Source organism: Solanum stenotomum, chromosome 1 (assembly GCF_019186545.1).
Source record: "Solanum stenotomum isolate F172 chromosome 1, ASM1918654v1, whole genome shotgun sequence".
In the NCBI taxonomy this organism is placed as follows: Eukaryota; Viridiplantae; Streptophyta; class Magnoliopsida; order Solanales; family Solanaceae; genus Solanum; species Solanum stenotomum.
In genome coordinates, this window is record NC_064282.1 from 20,063,827 (window position 1) to 20,084,685 (window position 20,859).

The window sequence follows — 20,859 nt, forward strand, 5'->3', positions numbered from 1 at the left end:
GAGAAGAAAATCTGAGTGAGAGAGAGGGGTTGGGGTTTGAGGTGGAGGTGGGTAGTAGAGAAGACAATTTGGAGGTGGTGTGGGTATAATTTTCTTTTTATTAAAAGTGTTTTTTTAAAAAAATTATTTAGTTAAACAAATGTCACATGTCAATGAGTCATTGGTAGTTTTTATCCTACTCAAGTTTCATCATTTAATAATTTTTTTTTTATATATATATGCCACGTGTCTTTATTTAATTCGTCACTTTGACACATCATCAACGAGTGTTTTGTGCACACCTTACAAATTTGGCAGATTGTCGAAAAAGTGTCAAATTGACACAGTTGGGCGTGACATGAGGTGTCTAAAATGAACAAAGCCTAGTTAAGATGTCTAAGTGAAAGATCGTGCCAAGTTTAGGGGGCCACCGATGAGTTAGCCCAATTATTTAAGTTTCAAAGCAAATATATATCTTCCATTATAATTTGGCATTTAAATTTAGTCTATAAGTTAGCTGATTTACAAGTCAGAGATCACAAGTACTATGGTGAATTGGAAGACGATTGAGGATGCTAGTAAGCTTAACATGGATGGAAGATAAGCTTAACACGTTATTTATGTCACGTATGACGATTTGTGTGTCTTTTTGCTTAATGTAATAGTAATTTAAGTATCTACTTATGCACATTCAAAGTTGGAAAGCTATGTTAAAAGACACATTTATATGAGTTAATTAAAATTTAATAAAATATTTATATTTTATTTATAAATAATATATAATTATAAAATCTATGTATATAATTTCTCGGTTTGGTTTTGTTTGTTTTGAAGCTTTTTTAGTAAAACCAAAACCAAACCAAATAGTATCGATCTTCAGAATTTAAAACCAAACCTAATCAAACCACACCAACTATCGATTTTTTTAATCAGTTTGGTTCGAATTGCGATTCCATTTGATTTTTTTAACCATAATCATGAACAACCCTATCCCTGACTATCAAATAGACAAGTTCAAAGGCAATGAAAACTATAAATAATTCAAAAGTACAACTAATAATTCACATCAAATTTAGAAAGGCGGTTAAATATTTCTATATTGTTTTCAGAAAGTAATCATTGTATTATTAATGGATGTGGTGTATTAGATGAGATTGTTCCTCCTTTCTTAATCAAAGTTTTCGAATTCAAGTCCTAAGTAATGTGTACGTAGCGCTAATCTGAATGAATCTGGCGCCAATGTGAATATTGAACCCACTGAATGAAAAGAAAATAAGAAAGAAAGTAATCATTGTTTCTATCAAAATTATGTACTTTAAAATAGGATTATCCACGTAGAAACATTTTTTATAAAATTGTTTATAAGAGAAATATAAAAATATACTTTTCTTTAAAAAAAAGGCTATAATATTTGAGAGCCGTTCCTAAAATATAGAAGATTTTAGTTGGGTTTTTGGAGTGTTTATCTCCAAATGAAACTCTAATTAACAGAATCTCCAAATATTATGTTTTGAACGTTTGAATATTGAACACTTAAACAACTACTAAACAAAAAGTCATACCTCAATTACTTGCACACTAATTCTTTTTAATTTATCTCTCTTTCTAATTTCTCATTTATAATTTACATTTACAAGAAGAAGGAAGAAAAATATTCAAGATTTTTCAGGTATGTTTTGTTGTTATGCTCCTAAATTCATAATCCCAAAAGGTTAAACATACTTATAAGATTTCATCAATTTTATGCACTCATTCGGGTGATTATTATTGTATGATGCATGTTTTTTCTTTTAATTATATTTTCGATCTGTAGATACATATAAAATTATGTGGAACACCATATTTGATGAAAGTCATATGGTTAAAGAAAATGAAGAACAAATCCACAAAAAGTGTTAAATAGCATCAAAAACTAAATATTGAGCTTACATATTCAACACACCCTATATTAGTGTACATTTTATAATAATCTCTGCATTATTACTCAACAAATGACAATCTATGTATTATTTTTCATGGTATAGTAATTCTAGTTCGTAATCCTTGCATAAACTAGAACGTGAACCAAACGATCCCTTAACGTTACTGTAAAGACATAAAATAGTTTAATTTATACTTATGGCTATATGTTTTGCAGGTTGATCAGAATACTAGCAATCAAAATCTACTAAAAGCTACATATTAGCCTGAAATTAAAGGCCTAAAATTTGATCTCTTAATGACTTGGAAACAACAAAAATATGAAAAAATGAGCAAAAGCAAAAGCATAGGATCTTCATCCAGGTAAAACTTTACGAGATAATATTTCAGATAGTCACTCGTTTTCACATAAAATCATTCAACTATAGGCTCTTTTCACAGAAAGTGACTTTCTGCAAAAAGAGCCCATAAAAAGCATATTTTTCACTTATTACACTTTTTAATCTTGCTTTGTTTTCTTTTTTATCCTTCCTTTCAGGAAACTAACGCATGCTTCATCATCAGATGTTCAGCTCAATATTTGTGGATTGCCATTCTCTTTGAATAGGGTGAGAATTACTATCATCCTCCATCACAGATATCTTCTAGTGTAAGCGTGTGTTATTCATGTGTCTCAAGTTAGATGGGATGATTGGGAGCCCTCTGCTCTTAATCAGAAGTCTTGAGTTTGAGTCTTAGTACTTAGTAGGAAATAAATAGAGTCTTAATATGTCATTTCCTTGTGTTGAACTTACAGGAACTTTTGGCTGCAAGATCTTCAAAGCTAGCTGCATTACTGAAAGAGAATCCTGAAGATGATCTTTCTCATTTGCTAGGAGATATTCCTACTGATTTTGAAACTTTTGAGATTGTAGCAAGATTCTGTCATGGCTTTGACATAAACTTGTCATCTGAGAATGTCATTAAAGTACTTTGTCTCGCTCACTATCTTGGAATGTCCGAGATTCACAGCACCAATAACCTCACAAAGAAGGCTTGTTTCTACTTTCAAAACACTGTCCTTCCTAGCTGGAACAAGAGTATTAAAGCCCTCAAATCTGCAGAAAACATTCTTCAACAAGCCTCGGATCTTGGCTTGATTGATGCATGTGCTGAGTCCATCATCACCAAGGTAATGCACGATCCAAGTCTACTTGGAGAGCCGATGAGGAATGTAACAACAACAGATGATGACAGTGAGAACGATGAAAATGCCTACAAGCCAAATGTCAGGCGGAGACTTTTTGTTCTTGACTGGAAATCAGAGGACTTGACACTACTTTCCATTGCTCTCTACGAGCCCATAATTCATGCAACGGTTCATCGAAAAGTCCCTCTGGAATACATGGTATCATCTCTGTTTCACTATCTCAACAAATGGGTTTTTTCGGACACTAAAGGAGAAGAAGATGATCCGTCAACTTATGAGAAGAATTCTGAAAGAGTGATCATTGAGGCAGTGGAAAGACTGTTGCCTCAAGAAAGGGGGTTAATCCCCATTTCTTTGCTCTCTCAAATGCTGCAATCCGCGATAATCTTGGATGCTCATACTGAATGCAAAACCGGGTTGGAGATTAGAATAGGAAAGCAACTAGACCAGGCAACCGTGAAGGACCTCTTAATACCTGCACAAGGATATGCAAAAGAAGAGCGGTATGACACTGAAAGTGTGAAAAGGATATTGAAGAATTTCTACAGCAATTACGCAAGCACAGATAAATCTGGCCTAGTTGTGGTAGCAGAACTTGTCGATAACTTCTTGGCTGAGGTTTCTAGTGACATAGATTTAAAGTTGAACACATTCTTATCACTAGCAGAGTTATCACAAGCAGCAACAGGAGGAACTAACAGAAATTCTGATGGTATGTATAGAGCAATTGATATATACTTGGACAAGCACAGATATCTCACTGATTGGGAAAGGGAGGAGGTTTGCAGGGTGTTAGATTGCAGCAAAATGTCTCCTGAAGCCTCTGAGCATGCTGCACATAACGAAAAACTACCAGTTCGAGTGATGGTGCAGATTCTGTTTTCTGTGCAGCTGAAGTTGAAGGATACTGTGTCCAAGAAGATACAAGGGGGTCCTGCTAACCGATTGTTGAAGCTGGAAGACGACGAGGAAGATGCAAGGGGGACTAGCAGCAATGAAGAGGAAATTATGAAAGCAGAGATGCAAAAGATGGGAAGCAAGGTGGTTGAGCTGGAGAAAGAATGCGATACGATGAAAAGGGAAATTCAAAGAGGTGGTTCCCAGCACAAGAATCAAAAGGGGAAAACAAGCATATGGAAAGAAATGAAGAGGAAGCTTGGTTGTATGACAAGCTTGCATGAGCCAAATTGTCATGTGAAGAAGAAAAAAGTCCATCCTCCAAAATAGAAGTTCTATTTCCATATGCATTACTCTTAAAACATAAATGATTTTGAATGTCATTAGGTTTTCTTTCTCATGAATGTTTCTGTGTAGCTTGTGAAAAGGCAAGTATTTTTGCCATCTATAAGTTTGGTTCTTATTCACGGATAATTTGCAGGTTCAAGTTACCTATTGCTTGTGAAGAAATAAAAGTTAAACATCAACACGCATTATAGAACGTAAAGATGAATTTTCCTCCCAGAAGGAAAGCAAAAAAAACTTTTACCAATTTGCAATTCTAGGTTGCTAACTCAGTGCACACACTTGCATAGACTTCGGTATGGTATAATAATAAGAACAGTTACATGGAAGGCCTAAAACCATATTTTAGAGCAAAAGTGCAGACAACTTGTTCATTGCAACAACGCCAAGATGACAGTACACAAACAGTTATCTTCACATGTGATGCATACTGATAATATAACCAACTTGTTCATTGCAAGTTTTGCAACAAAGCCAAAATGGTTAACATAAGTTTGTTCACAGAGAGCTGTTTTCCAGCAAACACTTCCAAAACAAACATGTCTTCCAAGAGCAGAGTCGATGCATCTTAATTAAGTTCAGAACTGTACATAATTTCTCCAACAAAGATGCAGCTCAACAGCATAGGTTTCGCATCTAAAAAGATTCTACAGTCTCTGCTCCATAAAGATTCAAGAGCAACAAATGGAGTCACTTCACCATCTTCCTCAGAAGAAGAAAGAGCTTCTGATCAAGCTTAAACTTCTGCACCTTGAGGGCATCACTTTTCAGCATCAGCTGGAGTCCTCCGAAGGAGACATAAACCACCCTGACATGAGGAAAAGGAAAAATGAACAAATCAATAGACTGTCAAAGAGTTTGAATCTCTAAACTTACTGACTTTTGAAAATCTGAGAAACGTTACAGGAACAAACTTATTTCCTATGAGAGGCCACGAGATGTTTTAAATCATTCTACAAACTACAACCGTACTGAAGGGAGCTTTTAGTTGTGTTAATTGACAACAGGCCCAGAGGCCTGGAATTGTCTGTTCAGCAAGAACTGGAGAATAAATACAAGAAAAAAATAAAGAGAAAAAAAATCTTTTTGTGAACATAAGTATAAAGAGACGGTTAAGTGTGTTAGAAGAGAGGGAAAGATTGGTGAATTTGACATTCCCCTTTTCCATTCTTAACTAATCATTTTTCCAATCCAAATAAAATATCTGGAACCATTGCTGCATGATGAAATGGTGAGAGATCAGGCAATGTTGACCAACGAGATTGGACTTGTTGGGAAAATAACTACTATAGTGGAATTAGTGGGTGCTATGTAATTCAAAGTTGAAATATAGCTAGTGGACTGCTGCAAACCTGCCTGCGCTGCTGCTTCTTTTTTTTTCCATCTAGCTTATAGATAGATCAAGAAATTAAACCAATACATTGAAGAAATGGGACAAGCGAGTACATACACTTTTTTGTCAGCTCCTGATCCCTCCATTGAGACCTTATATACCAGCCCATGCACGATGTATTCAAATTTGTCAATAAGAGATTTTCCCTGCAATGGAAGAAGTTAAATGCATAGCCATTAGCCAGTATAGGAAAATCTAAATTTGGTGGCCACACCTCCCAACCAACACATTACTGTTGCCAAAAAGCCTTGGAGTAGCAAAATCAAATTAATAAAAAGAAGCTTCCAACATTTCTTTTTGAAATAATGAAAGTTATCCAAATTCAAGAAAATGATAACCAAGTGGTTGCTTTGGTTTCATAAATACCTTTACTTCAATTTGGAGATCATCAAACAAAAAGAAAATAAAAAGGAGACCCACCCAGGAATTTACAGCAATGATAATGCGTAGTCTGGATAGCCAACTACAAGACCAAAATCAACAACTTCCACCCCAAACAAGATTTATGGATTTACCAAGCAGGCTACTAAAATCTTATAAAAGATTATATCTANCAAGAAAATACTGTGAGAGGCGAAGCGCAGTAGACAACATATGACTATAGGATCACAGACAAGAACTACAAGTGCCAGGCTAGGACTACTACAAACACTACCAACCCATACCCTCACAAGGAAAGACAACCCGCTAACCCTACTAACCTTCAACCTTAATACGCGACCTCCACTCCTTCCTATCTAGAGTCATGTCCTCGGTGATGTGAAGCTGAGCCAAGTCCTGTCTAATCACCTCTCCCCAATACTTCCTAGGCCTACCTCTACCCCTCCGCGTACCCTCTACCACCAGCCCCTCGCACCTCCTCACTGGAGCGTCTGCACACCGCCTCTTCACATGTCCAAACCATCTCAGTCTCGCTTCCCTCAGCTTGTCCACCACAGGGGCCACTCCCACCTTCTCCCGGATAACCTCATTCCTAATCTTATCGCTCCTAGTGTGCCCACACATCCATCTCAACATCCTCATCTCCGCAACATGCAATTTTTGAACATGTGAGTTCTTGACTGGCCAACACTCCGCTCCATACAACAAGGCAATCAACAACTTCCACCCCAAACAAGATTTATGGATTTACCAAGCAGGCTACTAAAATCTTATAAAAGATTATATCTACCATAGCACAGAGAGAAGATTATCATATTTCTATATCATCAAATGGTCCTTGCAAAACAATTAACGAGGAACATGCACTAATATTCAAAATAATTAAACGGAACAAATACCTCAGGAGGATAGCTAGTGACAGCCGACCCTTCCATTAGTGTCGTTGATATAACCATCCTGTACAACTCTTTTCGCTTCATAGGGTATAGCTCTGAGTTGATATCTAGCTGGATTGATGACGCACCATCACTACTTTCTGCTTCTATGCGAGAAACTAAAGAAATCGACAGGCTTTAGTCCAAAAATCAATAATACAGAAATGTAAATACAACAGCAGATCATCAGAAAAGTTGATAGTTGATAATAATTTTGCCTCTCCACACATCTATCATCACTTACAAGAACAAAATCAAAACAAACATACTGTTCCCAGCAAAATACACAGGTAGCTCTCATTTACGTTAAGAGAACTTGATGTGGATTTAGAAAAGACAGCAATCCAGATATAAAATAATTAACAGCAAATGTTGATTTTGAGAATGATCTTAACATGAAACTGATTCTTTTTTTGAGATGGAAAACTGAATGACATTCTAACATTAAAATTGTTTCTTTCTTAATGGCACCAATTAATTATCGTCTTCTTCTCTACAGAAGCGCACAGCTTAAAAAAACGTTTGTTCCAACACAGGGGATCTCAAGGAATTCCTCTAACTGGCTGCATCAGTAGGAGATATCAAATTATCAATTCTTTCCTATTTATTTCCACATATTCCCTTTCCAGGGAAAAGATGTGAGCTCGGAGAAGAATACAGGAAGATAGCACAGAGGAATCCCGTGGAGACAACAATTGTCATGGTAATAGTGTTTCTTAAAAGCATTGCATGTAATATCAATGTCATGAGGAGTAAATGAAAGAGGTATTACCTTTGTCATACTTTTTGCCATCAGCATCCACCTTCACCACCTTAATGATTTCGTCAAAGTGAAATGCATCCATTTCCAGAGGTAAGCTTCGCAAAGAGACAACGTCGCCTAATCACAGAAGGAAAAGAATCCAAAAGAGGATCATGATCAATGACAATCATACATGTCTAATGTTTTATCAATTAGGTGAGATAAATTGATTTCTGCAGTAAATAATATTATTGGACATCTCTGATAAAATTGACTAAGCTTTTATCCATTACGTGGGAGATATGTTAACTACTGTCAATATTTTACGAGAAAATAGAAAAAGACAAGAAGTCAGCAACATCCTAAAACTAATACAGGATTTAAAAAATGCCTAAATCAGGATGTGTTTCCGAAAGCACAGGCCAGATCAGTTTTCAAATCACTACAACGGAGTATCTAAAGAGATAATATAATGGATATCAGAAAAGAAAAAGAAAAGAGGGAACACCGAACAAAGAACCTTCTCAATCTTCAGAGAGATTGACATCCAACCTCTCAGCAATTTTCCAAACAGAAACAAACAGCAGACTTTGACCAAGTTTAACAAGTTTTTCTACTTCATCATAAAGCTAAGCCTCTTAAGTTGAGAAATACCCCATCAAGAACTGACCATCACATCAGGTGAAAAAGAAACATAGAATATAGAAACAAGAAAAGGAAAAAAATAGAAAGAACCTGAAAGTTGCAAAGCAAAAAGAGACTGAAGTTATCCAGCACAAGTATCTGTAATATTTAGAAATCTTGTAAACACGCTATAATAACCAGATAAATGAAGATAACTTATAAATGTTTACCCAGATAAGATCAGTACCCAAAGAAGAAAACAATCTAACGATCTTGAAATCCAAACTACCCCATTCTGAAGAAAACATCTATACTATTCCTCTAAACTTAAATAAGCTGCACAAGAACAAGAACTAAGCCAAGGGAAGCCCTTCCAGTTTTTTATTTCTCTAATTCTTACATCAAGTTTTTACAACTTTCCACCTGTCTCAGAAACAAAAAAAGATCCTTCTCGGAGAGAAGTTTGCAACTTTTCACCATAATTGTCATCACTAAATTGCTTGGACTCGGGTGCGGGTGTTCGGCACATGTGCAAATCCAAGGGTCGGATTCGGCAAAATTTAAATTTTATGATACGGGGGTGTGGATCCAGGTATGGATATGGATGTGGATTTGGCTAAAAAATCCAAAATAATAAAATAGAGCTATAAAGATCTTCTAGGTCGTCTTTCCCTTGAACCCAACTTCTTCAATCAAGCACTCAGGTTCTTCCCCTCAAAAAAGAAAAAGGATGTCAGTCAAGACCTTCCACCAACTCTCCTTACAGATCGTTGCAACTGTCTACCAAAAGTCAGAACACGACCGCTTGAATTCTTTGTTTCTATCTGCTTGGCTTGAAACATGAAGCATCGAATGTTGAACAAGAGGAAAAAGCTAAAAAAAGAGACAAAAGGACTATAATATTTGAAGGTATGACATTTCTCATTTCTTAAATCTATTTTATCTTTTATCAAAATATTAATTTTACCCCAAACTTGTCCGTGGACTCTGATCAAAGTACCCGTTATGGGTTGACCGAACCCCACACATATTCCGCACCCGTCTCATGTCGACACAGGGCGGCAACAAAAATGACGAGTCCACATAACTTAGATTGTAAATACCTTTACATAACTCGCCCACGTGTTAAACCTGTTCCACGACCTTTTTAATTCCACTGATATGGTAAATCCCAGATTCTTCCCCCCTCCCAAACCCCTACAAGCGGCCCTTTTACCTTTCTCCTGATGAATCGAACCCCCAACCATATGGTTGGAGCACAGGGTCCGTACCACTAGGCTACCCCTCCCTTGTCATTCCAAAACCTATTCCTGTAAAATCTATAAATCTATAAAAAGCAACTGACCTAACAGCATACCAGTTCAGACCAGCAATTGGCTCAGAACTTATTCATCTCTTGTTTAACCTAACTAAATAAGAAATAAAGGGAAATCAGTAAACTTCCGGTGATCATCCAATATCAAATTCCCAGCATTTAGCGATGAAAAACTTTCCAAGTTCAAATTACTATGACTCAGGAAGTTTACTTCTCTATATTAGTTTTAAAAAAGGATGTAACAGAAAGCTTATACACTTCTTCTTATAATTCCGGTGTCTGGGCCAGCTTAGGTACACCTCGATTAATTCCACAATGTATGTGCTACCTCCACCAATGCAAGGCTTATACACTTCCTCCAAAAGAGTAGCCACACAAACAAATCGAGAATTGTGATATACTATTTCATAAGATCGCCAAATTAATGATCACAGGTATAAGCTACTCCCTCCATTTCAATTTTTTTAACCTACTTTCTTTTATAGTTCGTTTCAAAAAGAATGACTCTTTCCCTTCTTAACAACTCCTTAATTCCAAATTTTCCACGTGACATGTTTAAGACCACAAAATTAAAACATTTGACATATCTTTAATCCAACACCAGAAAATTCAAAAGTCTCATTTAGTTTCTTAAATTCCACGTCAAGTCAAAATAAGACGTACAAATTGAAACGAAGGGAATATTCTTTACAAATTTTAGTAACATTACTAGTTCCCAGGTCCCACCTACGCAAGCTTGACGCATACGTGATTCCCATTATCCTTTTTATAGTATTGTAACAACTAAAGCATTACAAATACACTCTAGTTTAAGAAATTACCGTACTTTCCCTCATTTCTTGAAGAAAATCAACTACAATAAAAAGAATGCTGAACATAAACCAAGCATATCTATTTACATTTTAGGCCATGTAAAAAACCTTCCAACTCATAATAATTGACCTCTAAGGTAACCTCGAGTTCCAAACTTTTTACCCACTAATAAAAATCAACAACAAGGCCTTAATCTCAAACTAATTAGGTCAGCTATATGGATCCTAAACAATCACCCGTTTCATTCAATGTTGTGACAATTCACAACAAATTAACAAGTTTTTTGCCATGAAAGTAACCAAGAATCATACAAATTTGGACTAGTGATGCTAAAAAAACTATAGATAATCAAGATTCAAGAAAAGTGAAAGAAAAAGAGAGCCAACCTGCTGAATTTCAGAGATAATTAGGTTGATGTAGCAGCGAACCTAAGAAGGAAGGAGGGTTTAAGCATTTAAGTTTAAGGTGGGTTTTGGCGTTTTGTTTTATGTGATTTTAGTCCCTAAGTTGTAGCTTTATTCTAATTTTGATCCTTTTGGTCCTTAAAACTAACAAAGTTAAACAATTAACCAACGCACTCAATTTTTTTAAAAGAAAATTGGCACAGGATCAAAGTAAGAAGGTGGTCGGCATCTTTCGAAACATTTTCTATTTTTATATAGTTAGTGTTGTTATTTGATTGCAGTTAGCGCGCTCGACTAATAAAAGGTCATGAGTTCAAGCTTTAAAAACAATTTTTTAAATATATATGCAGTAAGATTGTGTATAATAACCTTTCAGCATAAATCATAAAATGCAGGAAATACTAGTGTGATTAAGTCAATTTGAATGGAGGTCGTGAAAATAATTATTCTTGATATTAATTGATAATTTAAAATAAATAGTAGTAAGCAAATTAAGCTATACTAAGGGGAGCATGATATACCTCTTAATTTTGCTATTGTAATACTATTAAACTTACGTATGAAATCTAAATCAGCAATAATGTTTTTAAATATTGAAATTCAATATGTAAATATAAGTTAGATTGATTAACTTACTAGCTCAAACATATTAGCAAAATATTTCTTAAAAAATCTTAATTAAAGTAACAATCATCACATACTACCAAAGGGATATGGTGTAGTAGACGAGATTGTTCCTTTCTTAATTCACGATCACAGTTTCAAGTATTGAATATAAAAAGATAACTAAATAAGGAAACTGATATACCCCCAAATGAGCTCCTATCCGATGAGAATCTAGTTAATGAAACTCGAAAAATACTTGACAGAAAGCCTACTCTCGAATGGGCCCCACCTAATGAGAATCTGAATTGATCGATTTTTAATGTGGATACGAGACACCGAAAGAAAAAGGGAAAATTAAGTAAATACCCCATAAAAACAAAATAATTACAAACATATACCTCTTACATTCATACCCCACTAAATAATTGCACTATATAACCCCCAACCACCCCTCCAAAAAAAAAAAAACTAAATAATTACACTATATACCCCCCCCTCCCACCACAAAAAAAAAAATCGCTTAACTTGTGTGTGTGTGTATATATATATATATATATATATTACTGTATTTGTTTTATTAAGACTGATAATTTTGATTAACTGATACTAAATCAGTATATATATATTGCATTGATATTATTAAGGTTGAAAATTTCGATTAATTGATATGAAAAATTATCAATCTTAATGAATGGGTTATGAGCTATAATTTATTTTATTTTTTTAGAGAATGAATATTTCTTAAATTACTTTGAATTAGAGTATGAATATGAAATTATTTTTAATTTTATGGTTCATTTATTAGTTATCCAAGGAAAAAAAAAACTTTAAGAGAGACCTTTTCGTACTTTCTGTATATATAATATAATAATGCCGCACTTGAAGTGGATCTCGAGCCTTACGTTTGTTGTGCCACATGACAACATCACATTGGCTTCGATAATCTGACGTAACTTGCAAGACTTTGTAAGCTTCTCCATTTCCAATCATTCTTACTATTTTTCATCCCAAAAATATACTCAATACTGATCTTATCTCTAAGCCATGGGACAAATTCTTGAAAAATTTCAAGGTAATTAATTTATATCATCTTCTTATATGATTATGCTTCTTTAATTCACAAATCATGTAGTTTGCATCTTGTTTGTGATCTATTCTAGCTCAAATTTGTAGTCACAATCGATCTTGGTTACACTGGATGAAGTTGATATTACGATTTATATTTTAATTTTCTGCTTGTTTGGTTACATCGGTATGTTCTTTGTCAAACCGCTCTGCTATGCAATACTTGAGCCAACGGTTTATCGAAAACAATATCTCTGCCTCCACGGGGTAAGGGGTATGGTTTATGTACACACTACCCTCTTCAGACCCTACTTGTGGAATTTCACCGCGTGTGTTGTTGTTGTTGACTATTTGTTGCAGGCAAGCAATGGAGAGAAAGACAGATGCGGAAGATAACAGACAAGGTGTTTTATCGTTTCACAGATGAAACAGGAAAAGCTTATCTCAAGTTTGAAGACCTTTACATTGCTGTTCTACTTGTCTACAAGTAACTCACTGTTTTTTTTTTTTTTAATAATAACTTTTTCAGGCTAATCTTTTGAGTTCACTACATCTAATGTCTTGTGTTGTTGCAGTGATATCAACAAGCATTTGCCTGGTCCTCACTTTGATCCTCCTTCTAAAGAAGAAGTTAGAGCCTTGATGCAGGTACAAATTCAGATGAATTTAGTAGCTTTTGCTTAAACTCACTAACTAAAACGAGCTATGAATTCGGTGGTAAGTTCTGAATATTTCCATAAACTTCAAATTTTGGCTCTGCCTCTGATAGTAATAAACCCAACAATGCATCTTGCATTCCTTCTCTGTTGTTCAGACTCTTCAAAAATGCCATTAGGTGTGTCAGGTCCTCCAAAGTAAGGTATTTTTGAAAGATTCAACAGGGGTGTGGCATCAATTTTGGAAAGTCCGAGCAACATAGCTAGCAACTTTAATCATGCCATATTATGGTATTAGGGGGATTGTTTCCTTTTTATCACAGTATTATTTATCTTCTTGTTTTTCCTTGGCACAGGAATGTGATATGAATCTTGATGGTGAACTAGATCATGAAGAATTTGTCAAATTTGTGAAAAGATTAACAAAGGATACCTTCATCATTGTGAGTCAGGGACTGATTATTACTTTGGCAGTAGCACCAACAGTTGCTCTGTTAACAAAGAGGACAACAGAAGGAGTCCCTGGTGTTGGGAAAGTAGTGCAAAAAATACCAAATGCTGTTTATGCCTCTTTAGTTACCCTTACAATTGTCATGTTTCAGAAAGCAGCTGAGGCTAAGGCAATTTGAAATTTGTTTTCTTACAGAACCAAGTTTCTCCTTATGTGTTATGTGTATAAGATAACAGACATCTGCTACGCTTGCAAGTTGATCTTTGAGCATCTCATCTCTTGTGATTTTTGCTTATGTAAATCCTAGTAGTAGTGTAATATGCGAGCTCATGTTTTGGTTGGGCAGCTCACAGCTTTCATATTGTGTTTTGCACAATTGGTGATGAGTAGCTTTCTTACCACTAGGAAACATAATACCTGATAGTTCAGATATAAAACTCGCAAAAAAATAATACTTCAAGTGTGTTTTTGACCATTATCTCTGACGAATGATCAATTTTGAGCCTAAACTGGTGTAATGTTCAGTTGATCTTGACTCTACAAATAGACAATTTTTTTTGAGCTCCCCAGAGCAAGATTATTTGCTCCAATGGCTGAAAACTTGTTTTTTTCGCCACTTTTCTGCATTATTTGAAGAGTTCAAGTATGTGCATTGACATAGTAGGTTGAACTTACAACATGCACCTCTTCATCGCAAACTTGATATAGTAACATGAAAAATGGAGTAACAACATGCTATAATTGGTTGAATTGAAGTAAATTTGTACAATATTACCCTCACGGTGTCATGAAGAGAAAATGAATTTATTGTTCCCAAACATCCGAGGGAAAGAAATGGATACGAAAACCATAAATCTCTGAAAGGAGTACGTTGTTACAGATTAGTATAATCAATGAACATCCACACGACAAACATCATACATACAACAGGAAGTTGTTAATGGGAAAAGACGAAGGAATTCACAAGCCATGCTGGCAGATTTGCCAATTTACCACTCGAAGGAACCTTTAATATCATCCAAGCTCTGCCCAAGGGAATGCCTGCCAAAAGAGAAGGAATAAGTAGAAACTAGAGATTCAGATTGCATCCCAAAGGGTAAACAAAGGTGAAAGGAGCTCATTTGATTTGCTTTGAAGTTAATTCAATGAGAAAGGTTGCAGAAAGTAAGACTCCATTCTGTGTATACAAACATTATCCGGTATCAGACATCATATGCTCTAGTTTTTATTTCAACAGAATATAAGCATGAGGAGGGGTAGACAGTAGAAGAAAAAAGGTTTAAAGAGAATTATTTTCAGCGACTAGTTTCATCTGCTTCACTGCTTGTTACCAGTTCAGACACGAGTTCGCACTCTGTAAAAGCGCCTGGTATTAGTACCATCCCTACAAGCTTTAAGTCTGCTAACTGACAGTATTTTGAGAGAGAAATGTCAACCAGGCCTATTAAAACTGTTGTAGGTTTGTAATTAGGTGGGAAGTAAATATCAAGGTGTAGTGAACTGATTGCAATATTTTGGAAGGGGTGTAAAGATTTGGCAAGTTTTATGAGATCAACTTCACATAAAAGACTTCTTGATCATAGTATCAACATTTTATAGTCATTTGTTTCTTTTTTGTTTACTTTCTTTTTCATGTTCTTATTCTACTATTAGGCAAGACCAGAAAACCATACGTCGCAAAAAGTGCAAGTAGCATACTGCGCACATATACAGGCTAGAGGATAAAATGAGAGAAGTTTTGAGATGGTTTGGTCATGCTACGCAGATCTTAGATACTCCGGTCCATATGTATGAAACCATAGTAATTGCAGATGTTAAATAGGGACAAGGTACTTTCTCAAAAAGATAGAGGGACAAGGTAAACCTAAAATCAAAAGAAAACGATACTGTAGTGAAACAAATGCAATCTCTTGGAAGTTGGAATCCAGGCAGATTTAACAGAAAGTAGAGCACAATGGAAAAATAATCTATATAGGTGATATTGACCAGTAGGGATTCACTGATCAAGACTATCATGTTGTACGCTTACTTTAGGTCCAATGTTCAGCTAGGAGTTTGAGATTTGCACGCAAATGCAAGATACAGAGAACTTCAAAACCTAAATTAGTAAATATTTGACTGAGACAGATCTAAATGGAGCGACATGGATAGTGATGATTCGTATAACCGGCCCCAACTAGTTTAGAATTGAGGCGTTAATAGTTGTTCTGGTTCTCACTCTAAAATTCATGATTTTTCAAGCTGTCACCACAGAATGTGATAGTACTTCTAGGATCAATAACGGGAGACTGCCCCCTCACCCACTTTTCCCTGAAGATAAACTTGATGAACTAAAGTAATCCGCTTTCTGCATGGATTATCTAAAAGAACCAGAGCATTCATCAGAAAAAGAGAATCTGAATCCCATTCAACAAATTTGTAGGAATCTCTAGTGCGCATCTCCTAGGTCAAAACATTTGTTTTTTAACAAAATTATCTTCTCAAACCTGAGGAGCTCATCTTACTTTGTACTTCTATGTGTTTGTTAACAAGTTGAAGCAGATAAACGATTAACTAAAACTTGGTCATGGAAATGTCTTGTTAGCCTTTGCTTCGCCGTCAAGGTTAAGTTAATGCTCTGAATATACTAATTGTAAAGCTATTGAGTATACAAAATTCAACATTCACCTTCAAATTCAAGATAAAGATTATCTGTTAAAAAATATATTAACTTTAATGCTTATATGCTACAATCCAAGCAAGCATCAGGAACATGCTTCATGAAAACACTGAAGACGACTGTCTATCATCCTCCGATCCTCAAATTTGTCCTTATCCCATTTAACCCATCCTACCAATAGAAACCAATTGTAACTTAACCTACTTGCCCAAAGTGACCTTTTATGCCTCTCTGAAACGTTATGTAGCAACACTAACACAACTTGAGAATAACCTTATTCTCAGTTTTGTTTACACCCTAGTTTACATTGGTCCACAGAAGCACATTAGAAATTCCATCAGGAAGCCAAGTGCAATATGGATTTTTAAAAAAAAGGTCAAGTAATATGTTGGACCCCATAAACTGCTAGACTCGCTAGCAACTACGAGGCCATGGAAAACTAAAAAACATCTTGAATGTATATACCACCACTAAGGAATTTATATATCTGAGTCTGCGCATCAGAAGGCATATAGGTTTTAGTCTTAGACAAAACCCATTGAAAGGCCTGAAGAAATGTCACACAGCTTTAAGCATGCTTACTCTGTTGGAAGATTCTGTATAGTTCATTTTGTTGCTTATATTGCTTATCAGCAGAGAAAAATGAACAATATTCATACAGATGAGCTCACTAATTTCCGAATTGGTAACAGAGAATCCTTCATTAGTACAACTACCAGACCTCTCAAGCTAATCCTTCATTTTGTTGATCATAGAATGCACTTAGAACTGTTGGATCACACTAATTACAACCTAACACCATCAGAAATAATAACTGCAAACAAGAGTTGATCCTAATTTCCTAATGCCGGACAAAATGAAGTTGCAGCTGAACCAAATAACAGTGAACTTGGAAAAGAAAGTACGAAATAGAAATAAGCCTCATTGCCAACTCTTAACCAGTCTCATCGTACAATTTCTGCCATTTGTAGTGGCAGCAATACTGAAAAGTCAAAACTCATGGTGACCACATAGATTTTGATACGTAAATAGAGGTCCTAGTTGTGATTATATCCTCCTCGGAAAGCATATAAAGTTACTTTTGAGTTTTGACAGCACTGCAGATTCCAATTCCATCACCAAATATGACAACCAAAAAAGGGAGATAGATGGCACAAGGTAACAACATACATAATAGGAATGAGTTTCATACGCAAAATATCAAGGAGTTCTACTTTCTCTAACAACTCATAACTCTCAGATTAAATCATCAAATTAACAAAGACAATAGCAACCGTATATTTCATACAATACAAAAGTTATAGGCTTCTTACTTGTGCATGCAGTACTTGTATTCTTGACTCCTTACTGTATCTTTTTCCCCTTCCTCCAACTAATTCAAAACACACCAATACATATACTCAGCATCATGAACATAAAGATAAACATCTCAACATGCCAGGAGAAACATTCAAATATAAGTTTTTCTTACAGGATCACTTTGATAAACGCGCTCATAACAAACTGGTGACAAGCATTGTAGAGCACAATTCTCCTTGTCTACTGCTGTAGCAATGCACTTCTGACCCCATAATCCACTTTTTTTTCAAGACAAAAACAATACACAAAAATTAGCCAAAAAGAAAAATTCCAAGCCTATTGATTTGTTTGGGTATTAAAACCCAGAACACAAAATTCATAGATCTGTGGGTTACTACTACTCTCTCAAAACAAAAATTGTAGAGAAAAAAAGGAATCTTTTTCTGGGTCCATTAAAACCCAATTCGCAACATGTAATTAAACTTGAAAGTACCTCTCAATATCTGCATAACATTGGAGTTTCTTTTCTCTGATCTCTGCATCCTGTTTGTATTCAACAACAATCAGAAAAGATCAGAATAAAAGATGAAAGCAACATCAACAACAAGAAAAACATTCATAAAAAAGACTTACAGAGATTGGGCGACGAGACTTAGCAAGTACTGTTGGAGAAGAAGACAGAAAAAGTAGACAAAAAATTACGAAAATTACAATTTTTTGGCTATTGTGTATGGAAGCCATAGCAATGATTTGATTAATAACAGCTTGTTCCAGTTCCACTATGAGCTTAGAAATCCAAGATTGATTATTTGTTGATAAATATCAAATTGACCCACATACTCTTGAGTAATGTCATTTTATCCCTCAAAAAGAATTGGAATTTTCTGACTCACCCATGGAAGACCAAGGAGGCAACTAACGCCACCGGTCCAAGTCGGGACATTTTTATTAGTTAATTATAATGTCAATAGTATATATGACGAACAAATATAATTATTTTGACGATCAATTGAAAACATGTAACTTGCCCCGGTTGTTGATAGACCAAAAAAATGAAATTTTAAATAAATCTTATAGTGTTAAGAGTTAATTATATCATATACCAATTCTTTTCAAATTACAAAAATCCCTTAAATTTGGTGAAATTCAAATACATCTCAAAATGTCCCGATACATCGTGTCCCGATTTTGGAACATCTCGATACATTGCGTCTCGGTTTTGGATACATCCCTCAACTCGTCTCGATACATCACTTAAAATCCCGATACATCGCTTACGTCCCGATACATCATGTACGTTCCAATGCATCGCGTAAAGTGATGTATCCAACCAATACATCGCGTAAAAGTAATGTATCCAATAATAGAAGAGAGTAGAGATTTTTATAATTTTTTCGAATGATAGAAAATTTTAGAGAATATTGTAAAAATAAAGGGAAAATTGTATGAAATAATAAACTATTAATTCAAATTAAGTGTTATAGTCATAGTTTCTTTTATTTATAATTCGCAGCAAATATTCCATGTTTTTTGTCATCCCATTTGTATACCGAAATATACAAATGCATGACCCATTTGTATACCAAAATATACAAATGCAAAATCCATTTGTATACCGAAATATACAAATAGACCCAAATATATTTTTTTTATGTATATGTATACCGAAATATACAGATTAATAGTCATAACAAACCTAAAGTTTGCTATGGAGCACAATTATACAAATTATAGCTATAACGTACAAATATGATTTTTATGGTTGCTAAACCTAAAATTTACTCTCAAATAAATGGTGTATTTAGGTAATTTTCTCAAAATATATGTTGCAAATGGATTTGGTTGGCAAAATGGTAGCATGTAGTGAACACAAGCCCTATGATTATTCTATTCTAGGGAAAATTAGCAATTAAGTCACAATACCTAACATAATTAGTCAAAATAACAACACATTAAAATATTTATTTAAAATGTCAGAATGACAATATTTTAGAAAATAATATGTATTCAGATTTTAGTATTTAAAATTAATTTTATTTATGAAAACAGTCCTATATTGGACCAAAATATAAATCAATAACCGTTTTAAAAAAAATAAATTAAATCAATACCCATTAACCTTCCTTCTTCACCTTTCACTTTTCTACCCCCGTCTTTCATGTTTCTATCCCTTTTTTGACGTTTTCAGATTCTCTTTCTTCAAGGTGCTGACAAATTGTTCAGCAAAATATATATTTTAATTCAAGAAATTTTCTCGATTGTTAAACGAAATCTCTTTATTAATTCAAGAGATTTCTTGATTGGCAAGGTAATTTCCATTATTCATTTAGATTTTTTTTTATTTGCTGTTTAATCACCGATTATGGTGTATAATACAACTTATTATATGTATTATGTATTCACCGAAAAGGTATTTCAATAACATTTTAATTTACAACTAATTTGTATTTATATTTTTTGAATACAACTTATTATATGTATTATGTATTCACCAAAACTGTATTTTCAATAACAACTTAATTTACAACTAATTTGTATTTATATATTATATATATTTCAAAACTGTATTTTTTTTTTGCGTATTTGAACTATAATGCCAAAATATTTGTATTCATTATTAATCTATACCAATAGTTTTTGTATTTTAAATTGTACATATTCTAAGTAGTTCAAACAAGTTAATTTCCAAAACAGAGGGCATTAGAAATTGAAAAACAATTCCACTCTATAAGATATCAATTACAAGCACAACTAACTAAACAATAAATACAACTTATTATATGTATTATGTATTCACCAAAATTGTATTTTCAATAACAACTTAATTTACAATTAATTTGTATTTATATATTATATAGATTTCAAAGTTGTATTTTTTTGTGTAATTGAACTATAATGTCAAAAGAGTTGTATTCATTATTAATCTGTACCAACATTTTTTTATATCTGATTATGTAAACCTTAGTTTATGTCGAACTATCGTGAATTCCGCTGAACTGTATACTTTGTAATAGTGAATTTTCTAAACCTTAGTTTCAAACATATGTCGAATACAAAGCGAAGAAGATTGGATGAGATCAGTGTAATGATTCATAAGGAAAAATATTGTTTTCAAAAACTGGAATTTTTAAGCAACAGAGGAAAAAAAACGTTCGGCCAAATAGTGGCGACATATGCTCCTAACTG

At 34.3% G+C, this 20,859-nt stretch overlaps 4 protein-coding genes across 5 annotated transcripts in view; 2 read left to right on the plus strand and 2 right to left on the minus strand.

The window, feature by feature from the left end:
• The window catches only part of LOC125847528 (uncharacterized), a 126,551-nt gene extending 112,358 nt beyond the window's left edge, over nt 1–14,193 (plus strand). Inside the window, exons 2-5 of the mRNA XM_049527136.1 lie at nt 12,574–12,615; nt 12,969–13,095; nt 13,184–13,256; nt 13,621–14,193. Of these exons, the coding sequence (XP_049383093.1) occupies nt 12,588–12,615; nt 12,969–13,095; nt 13,184–13,256; nt 13,621–13,893 (501 nt within the window). The 5' untranslated portion in view covers nt 12,574–12,587 and the 3' untranslated portion in view covers nt 13,894–14,193. The remainder of the gene's footprint in view (nt 1–12,573; nt 12,616–12,968; nt 13,096–13,183; nt 13,257–13,620) is intronic.
• Nucleotides 2,228–4,315, plus strand: LOC125863005 (BTB/POZ domain-containing protein At5g17580). The gene is made up of 3 exons (XM_049543177.1): nt 2,228–2,262; nt 2,438–2,507; nt 2,696–4,315. The coding sequence occupies exons 1-3, from the start codon at nt 2,228–2,230 to the stop codon at nt 4,313–4,315; spliced, it is 1,725 nt and encodes a 574-aa protein (XP_049399134.1).
• LOC125847545 (DNA-directed RNA polymerases II, IV and V subunit 8B-like) lies at nt 4,680–11,015 on the minus strand. Of its 2 annotated transcripts, XM_049527169.1 has the most exons (6): nt 10,920–11,015; nt 8,517–8,564; nt 7,812–7,919; nt 7,004–7,158; nt 5,781–5,869; nt 4,680–5,138 (listed from the first exon to the last, which is right to left on the minus strand). In XM_049527169.1, the coding sequence occupies exons 3-6, from the start codon at nt 7,882–7,884 to the stop codon at nt 5,021–5,023; spliced, it is 435 nt and encodes a 144-aa protein (XP_049383126.1). In that variant the 5' UTR covers nt 7,885–7,919; nt 8,517–8,564; nt 10,920–11,015; the 3' UTR covers nt 4,680–5,020. The 2 variants fall into 2 exon arrangements, with proteins under 2 accessions (XP_049383126.1, XP_049383117.1); XM_049527160.1 differs by lacking the exon at nt 8,517–8,564 and having other exon boundaries at nt 10,920–11,010.
• Nucleotides 14,194–14,492: 299 nt separating the features above from the next.
• On the minus strand, nt 14,493–18,633 carry LOC125847560 (uncharacterized). Its single transcript, XM_049527181.1, has 5 exons — nt 18,307–18,633; nt 18,167–18,216; nt 17,846–17,951; nt 17,688–17,746; nt 14,493–14,756 (listed from the first exon to the last, which is right to left on the minus strand). Exons 1-5 carry the CDS (start codon nt 18,412–18,414, stop codon nt 14,705–14,707), a joined length of 375 nt encoding a protein of 124 aa, XP_049383138.1. The 5' UTR covers nt 18,415–18,633; the 3' UTR covers nt 14,493–14,704.
• Nucleotides 18,634–20,859: the final 2,226 nt, after the last annotated feature.